At 36.9% G+C, this 18,021-nt stretch overlaps 1 protein-coding gene across 2 annotated transcripts in view; it reads left to right on the forward strand.

The window, feature by feature from the left end:
- Window positions 1–12,893: 12,893 nt before the first annotated feature.
- The window catches only part of tmx4 (thioredoxin-related transmembrane protein 4), a 54,770-nt gene continuing 49,642 nt past the window's right edge, over window positions 12,894–18,021 (forward strand). For both annotated transcript variants that reach the window (XM_088625589.1, XM_088625588.1), the window contains exon 1: window positions 12,894–13,131. In XM_088625589.1, the coding sequence (XP_088481715.1) occupies window positions 12,932–13,131 (200 nt within the window). In that variant the 5' untranslated portion in view covers window positions 12,894–12,931. The remainder of the gene's footprint in view (window positions 13,132–18,021) is intronic.

Genomic DNA, 18,021 nt, shown 5'->3' on the forward strand with positions numbered 1-18,021 from the left:
TCAGACCTTCTTCCCCAGTGCACTGGATTCCTGTTTTGCTTCAGGTATGCCTTTTTTCTGCTATCCCATTAGGAGACAATTAAGCAATGACACTGTGTCCTCTGCAGGCTAAGCATATAGTCATCAGTCTTTTTTTAGCCATCACCAGCAAAGGAAGCAGCAAATGTAGGTTCTACTCTTTTCATATTCCTTCCTCCCTCCCTTCCTGCATTTTCTGATGCCACTCAGGTCATTGCCCCCCTATATCTCTAAAGTCACTAATCACCTCTTAGCTCCAGCTCTGCAAGCCTACCTTCAGCTCAGGTCTCCAGCCTACCAGCAGTAGAATAATGATGAACCACTTCTCTTGTTCCTCCAAAACCTGCCTGCCAGCTGATGCATGCACCCCTTTTTAATTTCACCTTTTTCTCATTTTATGATAAGCCATCTGCATGCATTCTGTTTAAATAATCCTTGTTGATCTCTCCTCTTCATAACTTCCCTGCTCCTGGCATTAAAAGGTCTACTCCCTTGTTCCACCTTTCTTCTGCAATATGCTATCACAAACTGTACTATATCTGTTCATATTGTAGCTGCAGGATAAAATGCTTAGGTCACAGTAACTGTCATTGCTAATACTTTTAAATGTATGGCGTTCACCCCTAAATTTCTGCATCTCGTGGGTGCACCTGTGAAATAAATTTCCACAGTAGATATCAGTGTCTACTGCTGCGCCAGTCTGAAACTTTTTAACACTTTCAGATGCTCTCTGCTGCATATTCCCCTATTTGTACATTCCACTTCAGCCTTTATTTCTCGGATGACTTTCTTTTATTGGCATTTCTCCTATGACGTTTTGTGAACATGCCACTATTCTTTGGAGTTCCACTTGGTCACAAAATCAGTTCTCATCCACTCAGTCTAGAGCAGGCATTTTAAATAAATTTGTGGGCCCCCCTTTCAAAAAAATCATGACTTCCAACACCAGCTATAGACCTTTCTCAAGCCAATGTCCATTGCCTCCCCCTCTGCCTCTTGCCTCCACTTCAAAGACCCTCTGCTGGCTCCACCAAGCTTTCTTCCTGGGGTTCATCAAATGATTGTTGCTTCTCTGACACCTGTACTGCCAATGCAGATCCTCAGAAGCAGTCTCGCGCAGCCCTCCAGTCCAATGGAGCAGGTGGCTTTCGACATCTTGGGCCCTCTTCCCAGAAGCTTCAGGAGCAATCTCTTTATACTAGTGGCAATAGATTATTTTGTTTTCTGGCAGGAGCTTTATGTGTTAGGAGACCATTAGGCTGATAATTATTAACACCTGTTAATTATTAAGGGCAATAAAACCTTCTAAGTGTGCATATTTACTGTCCTACTACACCAGAGAACTAGCTTAAGGGTAAAAAGGTAGAATGCTACAATATGTTTGTATGTTTATAATTGTGAACTAAGAAAGGTATCTAAGGTGGATACTAAATTGTTTTCAAAATCCATTTTTATATGTTAATATAAAGTATAATCCCAATTTACAGTAAGCACAGATTTTGCATTTTGAAAAATGATGTAAAGAAAACATATACTAAGAAAAATGACTTTTCATATTTTTATTTTTATTTTGAAAGGAAAATAATATGCACGTACACGTATGAACCAAAACCTAAGGCTACAGCTCTGTCAGTTGATATTCTTGTCCAGGAAGGAAGAGACAAACAAGAGCAAAAATATGGACATAAGAGGGGGATGGATTAATTCAGAAAAAAATATTAAATCAAGAGATTGAGTAGAGAAACAGAAAATAAAGAGAACGAGTATCTGGAGTGAGATGATAAGGGAAAGGAAAGAGAAGGTGGTAAAAAACCAAACTGATCAATTTAAAAGGTGAGAATAACAAAACAGATATTTGAATCGATCTTCATACCTAACAATAATTATATTAGAGTAATCTGACAGTTTATGTACAGCACCAAAACTAATAAATGTCATATTTCGCACAAAATAAATAATTTACTTAGGTTGCATTTGAAAGAAAGAGAGCTCTCTAAGAAACTTTAATAAAAGACATTTTTAGAACTTGGTACTAACAGAGATATATTCATGATACCAGCTTTTTTTATCTAGGGTCTATAATGGCAACAGTTAATTATCAGTAATAGCTCAAATTCTGATACTCTTCACGCAATAACCATTTTAAAGCATTCTCTAAAGAAAATAATAACTGTGACCAATGTCAGCCAGGCACTTATCGACCCACACAATCCTTGCAATATGTGTCTTAATATCTATTCTAATTGTTTGCAATTAGAATTTATGTCATTTTTAATTGCAGCTCTCTTTAATTGCTCTTTAATTGCACAGAGATTTCTAATGGAAAAATGAAGGTTCCACATAGTGATCAGTTTAGTGCACATTTAGTTTTAGTATGATTTGGAAAAAGAAACGCTGCAGACATATTGTTTCCAGTTCTTCACATGCTGACATAAATGAAAGAAGAACAAAAAGACAAAAAAAAACGTTTTTAGCTTGTATTTAAAATTATACTAGAAGGTAAAATTACAAGATCACAAAGAAAGTTCACTTCAATATTGTATGGCTGAGAGGGAAAATCAGCATGTAACACTGATTTCAATGATAATAGAGAATATTTTGCTAGAATTTCATTAAAAACCTGTCATACTGTACACTTTTAGTAATGATTCACTTATGATTCACTTATATTTTCACTTGTTCATTTAAGAACTATTTCCCTGAATAAAATTATTCTGTCTGGGTTTATGTTATGCAAACTGTGATAAAGCTCTTTCCGTAGAATTTACTGTAATTGGAGTTAAGTAGTAAAGGTCAGAACACAGTGGAAACTGGGGCTTCAATTAAAAATACTTCCTTCTAATCTAAATAACTCAATAAGTAATATGTTTAGAGCTGTCATCATATTGAACAACAAATCTAGTTGTTCAATATGATGTAACCTTCACATTGAAGGAAGGAACGACGATGTTCCTTGTGAAACACACTGTTGCATTATATCTCCTGTTAGTGAAAGAAAATGAGCTCATATCATCATGATAGCACATTTGTGTTTTACTGGAGGTGCAATTTATGCAATTTCTGATGCTACGTGATGCAAAAGATTGATTTTTCTTGCAAATGTTTTCAAAGAATATCCCACCTCAGGTGGAGTAGTTATTAATAGAATATCATTATGTTATTTATTATTCTGTCCTTGGAGACATGGCAATTAATTTTCACTCCAATTCTGTCTTTCAGAATACTTGTTTCATTGAACCAGCACAGCAGCAAATTTCCCGACTAAGCAGATTTGACCTGATCTTCACATGAGTGTGGTCTTGGTGTTAGCTCAGGCTGTAACCCTTTAGACTCAAAAAGATACACCTCTGTTTAAACAATATTGACGTTTTTACTTCAATACTGAATTAAAAATGAAGCAAATGATTCAATTTTCATATTTTATTTAGTAATGAAATCACAAACTTTAATATAGGCCAATTGCTTATTCATAATCCTGGTATTTTAGGTGAATTTCAGTTTGTATCATATACGGTTGATTTTGAAACTCAGTTTACTTACCAGGCTTACAGTTCATGTTCTTTGTGGAATTTTAGCTATAGTGCCTTGCAAAAGTATTCATCCTCTTCCAATGATATTCAACTTTGAAGAATTACAAATCATCCATCTATTTTAATTTGCTTATCCAATACAGGGGCGCAGGGGCAGTCGGAGCCTAACCTGGCAAGCAACTGCCAGGTAAAAAAATGCCAGTCCTTCACAGACCACAGAATGACGAATAATGTAGAACTATTTTTTACAGTGAATATGTTTAATTAAAACTGAATGCTAAGACACTAAAGTAAAATGCAGAGCACTTTTATGGGAGAAAGAAATTAAATTATTCGCCAAAAAAAGTTAGCTATTTTGATTGTATTAGTATTCACTCCACAGAATATTTGGCGAAAGCACCTTAGTAATTGCAGCTATAAATCTTTTTGGAGAAATATCTTCTGATGCTGCACACCAGGATAATTAATATTTTGCTTACTTTTATATGCAAACTTGTTCAAGCTGTGTCATGTTGATGGGCAGCAAGTCAGGTCTCTGGTTCTTCCACTACAGGACATTTTCTTTTTGAGAAGTCACTCCAATGTAGCTCTGACCTTGTACGTTTGTCCTGTGCAGACTAAAGCAGTTTTTCCTCTTAATATTGCCTGTTCTTCACTCCCACTATTTTTCCCTCATTTCCATGACATTGTTGATGAGAAGCACTACCATAACATAATGCTGCCACCACCACCAATCTTGATAGAAGGGATGATGTTGACTTGGAGACATGCTATGTGTATTAGATATAATACTATTGTATGCTCTTAAAATGAAAAGTTCAAATTTTGTCTGTTTTGGCCATAAAACCTTTAGGACACACTTGCAGTACCACTTAAATACTTGCATGTGGGATTTGAGATTTTTTCAGCAATGGCTTCTTTCAGCTTTTTGAAGTGACCAGAATAATAATAATAAAATTTATTTTATATAGTGCCTTTAAAAGCATCTTCTCAAATAACTTTAAAAGAAAAGTAAAAAAAAAACAGTTAGAACAATGAAAACAGTAGGATATTGGTGACTCATGGATATTTTCTTCCATCTTTGCCAAATAACTCTGTAGCTCTTTCAAAACATAGGCATCAGTGGAGTTTCCTGCTTGCCCAGCTGCTTAATTTTGGAGGCGCAGCTTGATCTGGGCAGTGTGTTGGTACCTTCTGCTTCTAATGGTTTACTTCATCAAAGGTAAACCATTCAAAGGGATATTTGGTGTCATTTTGTACCCTTATTCTGACGTGTGCCTTTTTACAACTTTATCACTGAAATGTTTTGAAATCTCCTTGAACTTCATGGTTGAATCACAGCTTGAAATTCAATACTTGATTGAGGAAGCTTACAGAAACGGCTGTATATACTCTGTATATACTCTGAAATCATTTGAACCACTATTATTTCACACATAGAAAGGTCATTCAACCAACTCCATGGTTTTGTCAAAGCAGTTTTGTGCACTTAAATGAATTTTGGTGTGCCACAGCAAAGGGTTTGAATACTTATGCAATCACGACTTTTTCATTTTTCATTCATATTATCATTTTACTTCTGACTGATTTTTTACTTTAAATGTTTGGAATAATTTATGTATACAGTATAACACAAATAAGTGGTTACTTCACCTGTCATAATGCCATGCATTAAAACAATAAAATCTGAAAACTGATTAAGGGTCTGAATACTTTTGCAAGGTACTATATATACAGTATAGTGTGAGTACAGTTCACAGGAATACATGGGTCATCTGCTTCAAGCCATTTTGTAAAAATAATACAACTGGCTCTTCATGCAGTCTGTCTAGATGAGGGAAAAATAAGGTTTGACAGCACTACAGATGCAGCCATTCAAAGTGCGCGGTACAGACACGTACCGGAGGTAATTGGCTACGGCGTTGTGCATCCTGACGCGCGATGACGCAAAATACCGCGGTACGTGATTGGTTGACCGACAGGGGCACTCGTGGTCCGTTGGTCTGTCGTAGAAAGACTTACTGTAAACGTCTTTACTGTGCCCGTTGTAGATATTGAATTTTACCACTGAAGGGAAATCTTAGTAGCTGAGCATAAAAAGAATAGGAGCATACTGTAACACGTGTGAAGGCCATAAACGATATTAATTTTGGAACGTAAACATACAGTATATAGCTGGTCTTGGTACTTTAAAGAAAAAAATACACACCAGTATTCCATTTCTCCCTAAACATTGTAAGCCTCTAACTAACGTGATACCGGAGTCAACAAGCATACTTTTAGAATTTGATTAAAAGGGAATATAATATGGAATCGCGTATCTCAAGAATTTAATAACGGTATGATTATATCCGTGTACTGCGGCAGGGCTGTGTAGGGCTGTTTCGCCTGCCTGTGCATGCAAGCTGTCTTGTAGCCTACTGGTCTAGGTGCGTGACTACCAACTGGCAGGTTGTGTGTTTGAATCAAGCTGGTGCTGGACTTTTCATTTTTATTTATTTATTTTTTAATCGCGTAACATAAACATATTACCGTATGCAAACTGTACTGTATACAGTATGTATATGTATATTTAATGTCTTAACTGTGCCCGTTTAAGTATTGAATATTCATATCTAATTATTTTTAACTTGATTTACAGTATTTGAGAGGTATGTCTTAACACCGATACTACAGTGCTTAAGTACTGCTCACGTATATGTTTCTAGGTTTATATTATGCATTTCATACGGTCAAATTACTTTTGAGCAACTAATAAGAAGCGCGAAACGGTATGCGTTTTAGTTTCGTTTTGTGCTGGGACCCGTGGATTGATTAGAGATATCAAGTACATACAAGTCATTTTTTAAATGTTGTAGTTCGTCTTGAAAAAATGTTACGAGTACATCATCTATCAACAATTACACAGGTTCTGTTTCCATATTGCGGATTTTGGTTACGTAATATTATTTTCTAGATTTCACGTTGTGAATATGATTGGATGTCTGATGGGATGTTTCTAAAAATCCATCCTCTGTAAAACGTCTTCTCTAGTTGTCCTGCATATGTATTCGCTAATGGAGCTGTGTGTTCTGAGCCTGGATCTCTACATTTCTGTATGAACCAGCTTAGAGGGCTAAAGACAGCTTGTGTTTAAATTGAGTGTAAGGCAATTTATGCTTCTAAAGTCATGGTCAGCATTTATTTTTGTACTGTGCTGTAAACTTGTTCTGTGCCAAGTCACATTATTTTATAGCGTTTTTATAGCGTTATCAAATACGGTGTTACTGTAGTTTACTGAGTCCCATGTCACATGGTCTGTGATTGAAACCTGTAAAACCGGTTTAATTCGTCACAGCCAGCACTCTTCAGGTGTGAGGGTCTTCTGCTCAGAATGAAACGCTAAAATGTTTGTGTATATTCTAATGGTAGTGGGGGCAGGGTGTGTGGGAACAGGTTTGGTTGAAATTGCATTGGAGATCTATGTTCTTCACACCTGAAACATTTTCTCTGAAAGCATTTTCTTCGCAGTTTAACCGATCTTGTTACAGCATGTTACAGTTTACTATTATTAACCATATTCATTTTAAGTGCTTAATGTAAAATCTTGTAAAAATATATTTTCATTGTTCAAATATACATTAAGTCTGACTATCATATAATAAGTTAAATACAAAACTAAAGAAAAAATAGGGTTAAATATAATTAAAAATATTTTGCTAACAATGTTAACTGTTTATGAATAATAAAATGTATTAACTAAGGAGTAGGATGGCACAGTTGTTAGTATGTTTTTTGTTTTGTTTCTTTTTCATAAATACAACAGTAGTACCTGATGTCTCAGTGGCTTTCAAAATTACTACGGTGACGTGCGCTGACAGCTGTGTGGTGTGGCGCAGTTGTGGCCTGGCACGGTGAGGTGCGCTTGCAGCTATGTGACGCAGTGGTGGCCTGGCACGGTGAGGTGCGCTGGCAGCTGTGTGATGCAGTGGTGGTCGGGTACCGACCACGCACTTCACCGTGCCAGGCCACAACTGCGCCACACCACACAGCTGTCAGCGCACCTCACCGTGCCCGGCCACCACTGCATCACACAGCTGCCAGCGCACTTCACCGTGCCAGGCCACAACTGCGCCACACCACACAGCTGTCAGCGCACCTCACCGTAGAGACGGGGTGCTTCTGCCGCCCCAGCTTCCAAAGAGTGAAGGGTAAGCAAATACAGCAGACTTCATCTGAAATATGCGATTACAGCGCATATTACAAGGTATTATTGCCGTTTTGAATTTTAAATTCAATTATAATTATTTCTTCGTAGCCTGTTCTTCAAGAAAACACCGCACGGGCGAAACGATCTACCACCAGGACAGTAAAAAAGAAAGCGGTAAGACGGAAAAAAAGAAAAGTTTATTTTGACTTCTGTTCCGCGACTGATGAATACTACTGTGTGACTTTATTTCTTACATGAATTATGTTATTTTGCCACAGGCCGTGGGTCTCTGCTCTCGGCCACTGGCCAGGGTGCCAACCTGTAGAAGCAGCACCTGTATGGAGACATTTCGGCAGCAGCGGGAGCAGTACGATGCATTACTGGGGAGGATTGGGAGGCTAGAGACACTCCTGAAAATGCAGAGGAAGGAGACAGTATGTTCCAGCAGTCAAACAGTTGAGCAGCTGTCTCCCGAAAAGTGCCTCTCCCCGCCGCGCAGGTTGCAATGCCTGGCGGAAGCTCTGCCCCCCGCAGAGCACACACCGCCTCAGGACACTCCATCCCGGCCTCTCAGTTCACCACCGCGCAGGAATCTGTTGATGCTGTCCCCGCCGCCTATCTCCCCCTAGGAAGCACAGCGGAATTCACAGACGCCAGTGGGACGAATAATTCTCCTAGATGTCCAACTGCTACCCATCACCCAGGAGATGGAGGGGGGGTAGTACTTGCAGTGCATCGGCATAGACGGGAAAGCAAGAGCCGACCGCTACGCCGCCCTCGTGTTTCGAAATCTTGTGACTTTTGAAATTTACTGGGGGTGGACCACGTCTGTAAATTTCGATGGGTCCAGAGACAAAAGTGCCTTGCCTTGCAATCTCCGGGAAACCATTAGTACGATGGTGAATCGGAGATTCTCAACCCTTGCTGCGTACGACTGGAAAAGAATTCATGATCGGATCAACGAAATGCTTCGTAGGAGGAGGCGGTCTTTTCCTCTTGTCTAACAGTCTGTCCACAAACAAAACATTCCTGTTAGACAAGAGGAATTGAAAAAAAACAATTTTGTCAATGAAAACCGGTGTGTGTGTCTCTCCCTGCTGGATGTCCCTCTCACAAACTGCTGAATGAATAAAATAATTTTATTGAAAACGAGTTTGCGATTGTCTGGTCTTTAAATTCTTGAGATACGCGATTCCATATTATATTCCCTTTTAATCAAATTCTAAAAGTATGCTTGTTGACTCCGGTATCGCGTTAGTTAAAGACTTCGATGCTTAAAATGTTTAGGGAGAAATGGAATACTGGTGTGTATGTTTTCTTTAAAGTACCGAGACCAGCCATATACTGTATGTTTAAGTTCCAAAATTAATATCGTTTATGGACTTCACACGCGTTGCAGTATGCTCAGGCACTAAGTAAAAGGAGATGCTTCGTATTGCTTGACTAATTTTAAAAACTAAGTTATAAATGCAGACGCTCCCTCGGTGCGCTGCTCTGGTGTGTCGGCTCTTACACAGTGCCTGTCTGCCGTAAGCGTTACAATATACATACCCAACACTGCTTGTACCCATCTGTCATGCAAATAAAACACCTTGAATTGAATTGAATTGAGGGGAGAAGGGGGGAATACTAAAGCCAATACCGGCTCAATGGGCTTTGACGTGCTAATGCGTTGGTTTAACAGTCCGGGTGTGGCAGGCTTCCAATGTCAACTCGACTCGATTGGAAGACAATGAACGTATTTTAGCCCTAAATGAATTAATAGCAAACATGGTTTACATAAAATACATTTTTCCAACAAAGTTTATAATAATACGATCTATAGTTGAAATCTGAGCCTACTTTAAAAATAAAGGAAAAGCATTTTCAGAGAGCAATCACGCTGTGTTTATGTAGAAAAAGCGATTAGGTTTATGAGCAATCTAATTACCTATTTGCTTAAAACGCTATATAAAATAAAGTTTATTTAGAGATGAATGATCAGTGTCGCAGTTTAAATAATGTGAGTCAGGAAACTAACACAGCGCCACCGGATTTAATAACGCAATAAAAAGGCTATAAAATAATGTGACTAGGCACAGAAAACGTTTACAGCACAGTACAATAATAAATACTGACCATGACTTTAGAAGCATAAATTACCTTACACTCAATTTAAACACAAGCTGTCTTTCTGTATGAACCTCAAAGCTGGTTCATACAGAAAATGTAGAAATGCATTAGCCTGATTATGATTAAAAAACACATAATTAAACACGCGTTTGCGATTTAAATCAGAACACGATTTAAATCAATATAAATGTTTATATTGTAACGCATACTGTCCAGCCTCCATTTCTCTATAAAAATTTACTCTGTTGCACACACACACACAATAGAAGCAGGTACCGCTGTCAGAAGGGAAGATATGTTCAAAATATCGCAAATATCGATCATGTTGCGATATTTTGAAATATAAAAGTCAATTGATTGTCCATAATATCGCTTACCTATTTTTTCGAAGAAATGTTTGTTAAAATAAAAGTCCAGCACCAGCTGGATTCGAACACACAACCTGCCAGTTGGTAGTCACGCACCTAGACCAGTAGGCTACAAGACAGCTCACATGATCAGGCAGGCGAAACAGCCCTGCACAGCCCTGTCGCAGTACACGGATATAATCATACCGTTATTAAATTCTTTAGATACGCGATTCCATATTATATTCCCTTTTAATCAAATTCTAAAAGTATGCTTGTTGACTCCGGTATCACGTTAGTTAAAGACTTCGAAGCTTACAATGTTTAGGGAGAAATGGAATACCGGTGTGTATTTTTCCTTGTGATATTTTAAGCTCTAGTTGAATGATAGGTGTCGCATTTTAAATCATTTTCGTAGCTAGAAATTATGAAACGCCCTGTTAAAAGCAAGGAAGTTTTTATGCCTGTTGAAGTAAAACAAAATGCCTGACAAAGTATGGCTTGGACAGATTCCAAGTGCTTGTACAAATGTGCTAAATAAATTATACTTTGAGTATACAGCTTGTCCAAAGTCATCCATTATTAATACTATTAGTAATATCTTCAGTAAAGGCTTTGATGCATAAATATTTCTGATAAAGGTAGGTTGTGTACTTTTGTCCAACTGAGCAATCTTGCTTTCATAAAATATACCAACATTTTAATGACTGATGATTAACATGCTGTAATACACAGTTCAAAATTAAAGACTCAAATGCTGTACATGAGAAGTTAAGCTCCCCCTGGCGGTTTTACAAGGCGACGCCGGATAGTTAGTCACGTGACACACGTGAACCGCGTGATACCCCGGTGGGCGTGTCGCGGTATGCCGTGAAATACCTCACCCATTTTGAATGGCTGCATCTGTAAGTGCCTGAATGGCCAAGCCTCTTTTTTTATCTCTAGGCAGCCTTCTTAGTCAAAGATCTATCCCCTGTTTTGATTTAAAGCACAACTTTAATTTTCTTAAATTTCCCCTGTATTATATATAGAAAACACTGAAAAATAAATATTGTTCTTCTGTCATTATTCTATGCAACATATAAAACATACATATTAATGAGGAGAGAAACAGGGCATGCCTGAAAAGGGCTCCATAGCCAAAACATTGTGTCTCTTTTCTTTTCCTCTCAGCATGGAATAAATCTTTACCTGTTCCTTTGCAGCCTATGCATGCTGACAAAGCTACCTACTCAAATATCATATCAAAGGGTTTTTTAAATTTGTACTTTTTTCACTGTACTGTACTTTCTGTTGAATGACTGAGTAATCGCCCTAATCCCTTGTTGTTTTAACTAAGCATTTGCTTTAATTTGGCTGCATTTCTCTGAAACTTATCATCAGAGATAAAATAAATAGAACGCCTCATGTTACGAGAGAAAAATATGTTGAATACATCAAAGCCAACCAAAAATGGACAAAAATGTGGAAACATCACATGCAAAAATTTTTTTCTTTTTTTCTGACATTTTGTCAAAGAGCAAAACTTTAAAGTTTGGTTTGTTCTCTATCCTGCATGTGTTGCATATAAGCCCTTGCTTTAAGTCATTTTCAAGAAATGAAAATGAAAAAAACTAAGTGCTAAAATATACCTAAAATAATTTAAACTACTGTATAAGACTAAACCTAAAAGTCTCTGAAAGAAAGCACATGTAATTGCCTTAGACAGTGTTAACAGTGTAACCCATTTCTAATAGCATAGTCAGATTGGGAAGGACCAGCAGAAAGGTTACTTCTACTCATGAGCTACAGCCAACTGGGCATCATCGAAGACCCATAAACCTGATTAGTTACCAGGCAACCTTAGCTGAAAGACTTACTGTGGTCTTTCCATGGCAGCACGGCAATGGCATTGCCCTGGGGGACCATTAACAGCAATTTCAGAGGTTAAAGTGCTACTGCTTATTTTAGTCTCACTGTGCTACAATATGCTGACCACATTTTGGAACCTGTGCTCCACCCATGTTACAGGAAGACAAGGAATCTCTTATTCTTTCCACATGACAATGCTTGTCTCCAGAAAGCAAATGTCACTCATTACTCCCATGGCATTTTCATAGGAGGTTTTTAAATATATTTTTGTTCATGGTGGACACATCAGAAGCAGATCACTTTCATAAGGTGGTCCTGACTTCGACTATTTGAATGTAACCCTGATTTATAATGCAACAATGAGTTCATTTGCTGCCATATCAACATTTGTTGTGGGTATCGCTAGTGAAATTACAAATTCAAATATTGCAACAGCATTTTTCTGTTATTAGATACATTTCTTTCATTTCATGTGAAGAACGAAGTATTCCATAGATGTTAGCGTTCAAACTGGCTATACAACATCGTCTAAAACAAATAACAATAATGTGTTTTGAGATGAAATGTCTGCAACAAAAGTACTGCTAAAGATAATTTTGAAACGGAATATGTGGGCCTTGTTGGAACACAAAATCACAAAATGCATCGAAAACTCTTAGCCTTATCTTAGATAAGCTGAGACTGCTGTCAAAAAAGAAAATAAATAGTTTAAAGATGTTCGTTTTCAGTTTTATGAACTAAATGATTTTGTGAAATAAATGATTTATCGTTACGGAAAAGAACACCTAGTATCAGAAGTCGTATAGTACATGCAGTGCGCAAAAAGCGACGTGGTCTACCTTAAAAGGCTGGCAGCTCTATTTCCTGGTTTGCTAGCAGTCGTCATGTGCGCTGTCAACATGGCGGGGACAACAAAGCTAGAACAATTTAAATTCTTACAAAAAAGAATCAGCTATTGTGCACTTTTACTCCTTTTAATAACCATCTCGGCAGTGTTTGCATACCCGGGAGTCGAAAACAAAGTGCTTTCAGTTGCTGACTCCAACTGGACACTCATCCTTAAGGGTGAATGGATGTTAAAATTGTAAGTATGAAATATATGTATGATTAGAAAAGAAGGCGGGGTTTTCAGAACTGCAGTCATATTTAGGCCATTTTCCTAAAATCATTGTGTACAAATACGTTGTGCAAAATTAATTAAACGAACATTTGGGGATTCCAATTAATTGTACAGAACACCCTTTCGGAACTGTCGTACTGGTGGCTTTTTTTATCATTTAGTATTAATGCCAACAGTAGTACTAGTACGTATCGAAGGCGGAACTGCGCTCTATCATCATCAGCAGCAATGCCCAATCATCTTTACTCATTTTTTAAAAAATGAAACGTTTTGACAAAAGTGGAGGGAAGACATTATCTGCAACAATGTCACTGTATATAAATGAAAATGTGTCCTCTTTCACTGACCCAAAAATTCGTTGTATATTTTATATATGCCGAATCGTGTTTTATGCTTGAATTACTTTGACATACTGTAAGATTGGTTTTGCATTTGTTTTATTTTATTGAATATTGAAATTCAGATCCACAGATGGCCACATGTCCAGTAGGTTCAATAGCAAGCGAGTCTGGTCAAGATTATCAAAATTACGTTGTCTTTTTTGTATTTGGGCTATGGTTTACATACAGGAATAAATTATAACTAAAAGATAAGACATGCAACATCACTTACCCGTCACGTAAACTCGCCAGTTATTGTGTAGGATATATCTATAATTGTAATCGTAATGTGTCAAGTGTAGATTAAACATGCACTATGGGGCGATATACAATACTGATACGTAGTTATACATTGTATTTTACACACTGAAATGACAGTAAGATGTTTGTCTCTTTTTGGAAAGCAAGGGGAAAACAATTTAAGATGTCTAATTTTAAGTGCTTTCAAACTGAAGAACCATGTCCATGTCAGATCTAGTGGTGTGTACATAACCTAATGCAAACAATATTCTTGGATCAGATGTATTAAGACTGTTTCTAAAGCTTAATGTTTGTTCTATGTAATACAAGGTTCAAAACACTTAGCCCTAGTAGAAATGCAGAAATTTAAAATAGTGATTTGACATAGTAACGTATATTCTCTGTTACAGATAAAAACACACAGATTTTTTTTAATTGAAAATCATTAAAATGTGCTTCAGTTTTCAGTTTTCCCCCAAGTGTCTAAGGCTCTTTAAGAGTTAACTCTATATGCAGTTCATGAGATTTGTATGGCCTATGAGTAGGTACTGTATGGCCAGTAAGTGTAATCTACACAGAAAGTAAACCATTAATTATTTGAAATTAGTGCCTTCTGGATTCAATTGATTTCAATGTTCACCCTTATATGTAATCTAGACTATAATGTCTGTGATTTCAAGAAAGACCTCTTTACTAAATTTCTGTCAATAAAAAACATAGTGTGATATTATGTGTTTTTCTTGAGGCCCTGTATGATTGAGAACCCAATGTAAAAATTGGGAGGACTAGTGATTCAGTGCAGTAACCAGGCTCAGAAACTTTATTTGTATAAGACTAAGGTAAATTCCCAAAAAAGTTTAGCAAATTTACCCAGGGTAGATTTCAAATTTAACAATGTGAGTAAACCTCACATTATCATCAAGCCTCCCTTTATAAGACAAAGTATTGTCATATCGTAAATGTGTATCTCACATCTGTAACTTTGGCATACATTCAATGGAATAAAACTGCAAATCACAAAGTAAACACTATTCCATTAAACTAGTACATCAATTTCCTACTATACTTTTTGTAATAGAGCAGTTGTCATTTTTTGTTTTGCACATTACATTTCATTTAATACAAACATGTGGGATAATTCAATATCTTTTTAAAATGTACATTTTTGGTCCCAGTCAGCATCTTACTAATACTAAATAACAAGATGGATTAAATATAATGATGTATCTTGTTTGTAAAGATGGTCAAAGCTAAATTAGCTTGTTGCTATATACAGTATGCTTTTTCTTGATTGAATGTAATGTAGATGTATCATATTAATCAGCAAGTCACATTTAAAATGTGCGCTCAATCACATTTTAGTACTGTAAATTCCTGTTTTATTTGTCCAATTCATTATGTGCTACTTTATTCAGTCATAATGAGAAATTACCTCTTCACATACAGTCATGTGAAAAAGAAAGTACACCTTCTTTCAATTCTATGGTTTTATATACACTGTATCAGGACATAACAAAAAAACATCTGGTCCTTAACATGTCCTAAAATTAGGTAAATCTAACCTCAGTCGACAAACAACACAACAGATTCCACTATGTCATTATTTAACAAAAAATATACCAACAGGCAGAAACCATGTTTGAAAAACTAAGTACATCCCATGATTCAGTAGGTTGTAGAACCACCTTTAGCAGCAATAACTTGAAGTAATCATTTTCTGTATGAGTTTATCAATCTCTCACATCGATTTGCAGGAATTTTGGCCCACTCTTCTTTACAACATTACTTCAGTTCATTGATGTTTGAGGGCTTTCGTTTATGCACAGCTCTCTTAGGGTCCCACCACAGCATCTCAATAGGGTTGAGGTCTGGACTTTGACTTGGATATTCCAACACCTTGATTCTTTTCTTTTTCAGCCATTCAGTTGTAGATTTGCTGGCGGTGTGCTTGGGATCATTGTCCTATTGCATGACCCAATTTTGGCCAAGCTTTAGCTGTCGGACAGATGGCCTCACATTTGTCTCTAGAGTACTTTAGTATAAAGTGGAGTTTATGGTCGAATCAATGACTGCAAGGTGCCCAGGTCCTGTGGCTGCAAAACAAGCTCAAATCACCACCCCTCCACAACCATGCTTGATAGTTGGTATGAGGTGTTTATGGTGATAAGCTTTGTTTGGTTTTCGCCAAACACGGTGTTGTGCATAGTGACCAATCATCTCCACTTTGGTCTTGTCTGTCCAAAGGACATTGTTCCAGAAATCCTGTGGTTTGTGCAGATGCAACTTTGCAAACCTAAGCCATGCTGACATGTTCTTTTAGCCTGTAGATCCCTAGATGTAACTCTTGGGTTCTTTGCAATTTCTCTGAGCATTATATGGTCTGACATACTGTAGGTGTGAATTTGCTGGGGCACCCACTCCTGGGAAGATTGGCAACTGTCTTGAATGTTCTTTATTTGTAAATAATCCTTCTCACTGTAGAATGATGGATTTCAAATTGTTTGGAAATGGCCTTCCCAGATTCTTCCCAGATTGATGAGCAGCAACAAATGCTTCTCTGAGTTCATTGCTGATGTATTTTCTCCTTGGCATGGTGTTACACACCTGAGTGCTCCACATCACCATACTGCCAAACGTTCTACTTTTATAGAGGTGGTCACACTGCCTGATCAACTAATCAAGTGCATTTGGTAAGCAGCACCTGGCTACTAATTAGCTTCTTAATTCCCATGGAAGCAGTAAGGGTCCCACGTGGTTTCTGCATTTTGGCTTACTTTTTGTTAAATAAATAATGACATAGTGAAATCTGTTGTGTTGTCTGTTATCTGAGGCTAGATTTGCCTAATTATAAAAGTTGGTGAGGACCAGACGATTGTTATTTATGCCCTGATACTGTATGTAAAACCATTGAATTGAAAGAGGGTGTACTTTCTTTTTCACATGACTGTACCTGTGTTTCATGGTTAAATAAGGCTTTTGTTCCATGCCATTACCTAAACCACGATGGGGATAATGAGAAGTCTTTTTGTTTAATTAATTTGCCAGTCAAGACACTATCCTGCCTGCTGCTCTTTGATGTAACATTTGCAAAATTAAATTCAAACATATCCCATATGCGATAAAGAGACATGTTTCTGATAACATTGCCATGATATCAATCAATGTAATCAATGTACATGTAATTAATGTATATATGCTGTATGTATATTTATAATGACATTTAACCAATAATTATGTCCAGAAGTTGATGTGGTACATTAATTAAATAATTTATTAAAATGCTGTTTGTAATAAAGCTTTTTGTATTAGACAACATTTGAATTTGTCAAAATGTGTAGCAATAATGCAAGTTCTATCCAAGAGGAAAAATAAGGCATAGTAATACAAATGTATGTCTTGTGGTGTTATAGCCTGATGAAAACACTGAGAGCAAGCAGACACAAACACTACAAGGCATAAAGTATTAAACTGGCTTGTGGTGAAAAATTCAATTTTCTTTAAAAACAAAACTAACAAGGTTAGGTTTTGTGCATTGATATAAAGTCATTTAGAGTCACAGAGTGGGTTAGATTTTTCAAAGCAGGGATGAATAAATGTTCTGTTTCAGTTTTCTACAGGAGAGAAGAAGCATTTAATTTCACCCTTTTGAAAGCACTGCATTATGTTGCCCTGAAAGTAATACAGATGAAAGTGATGAGACCTGCAGCTTATAAAATTGCTTATGCCACTCTTGTAAAGCTAAATTTAGTGAGATATTGAGGTATTCATGAATCTTACTAGGAGAGCGGTATATAGCAATGGGTGTTCTAACGCCATCATATATTCTAATCATTACCTAAACCATACCATACAGGTACTGTAGGGCTAAACCACATCCTAACTTGTAATCTTGACATACTACACTCACGAAGTATATGTAAACAATAAAACAATATAAGAAACAATATATAGGCAGACAGTATAAATTGTAATTCGTCTCATTTAACATTCACATATAATTTGTTCTTTGTCAGGTATTCTTAACATTATTTCATTCTTTTGTAACATTCACAAAGCTGTAAGGCTGCATTTTGTGGAACAAAATATGGATATGTGTGGGAATAATACTGAGTGAACAGAGTAGACCAATGTATAATATTTAAAACTTTTTACAGCAGTGTTAATATATTTTTAATAAAAGTTTTCCAATTGTGCTTGGGTATGTCTAATGCAGACTTAAATATATTTTTAATAC

The sequence above is a fragment of the Lepisosteus platostomus genome, chromosome 3 (assembly GCF_059453375.1).
Source record: "Lepisosteus platostomus isolate fLepPlt1 chromosome 3, fLepPlt1.hap1, whole genome shotgun sequence".
NCBI lineage: Eukaryota > Metazoa > Chordata > Actinopteri > Semionotiformes > Lepisosteidae > Lepisosteus > Lepisosteus platostomus.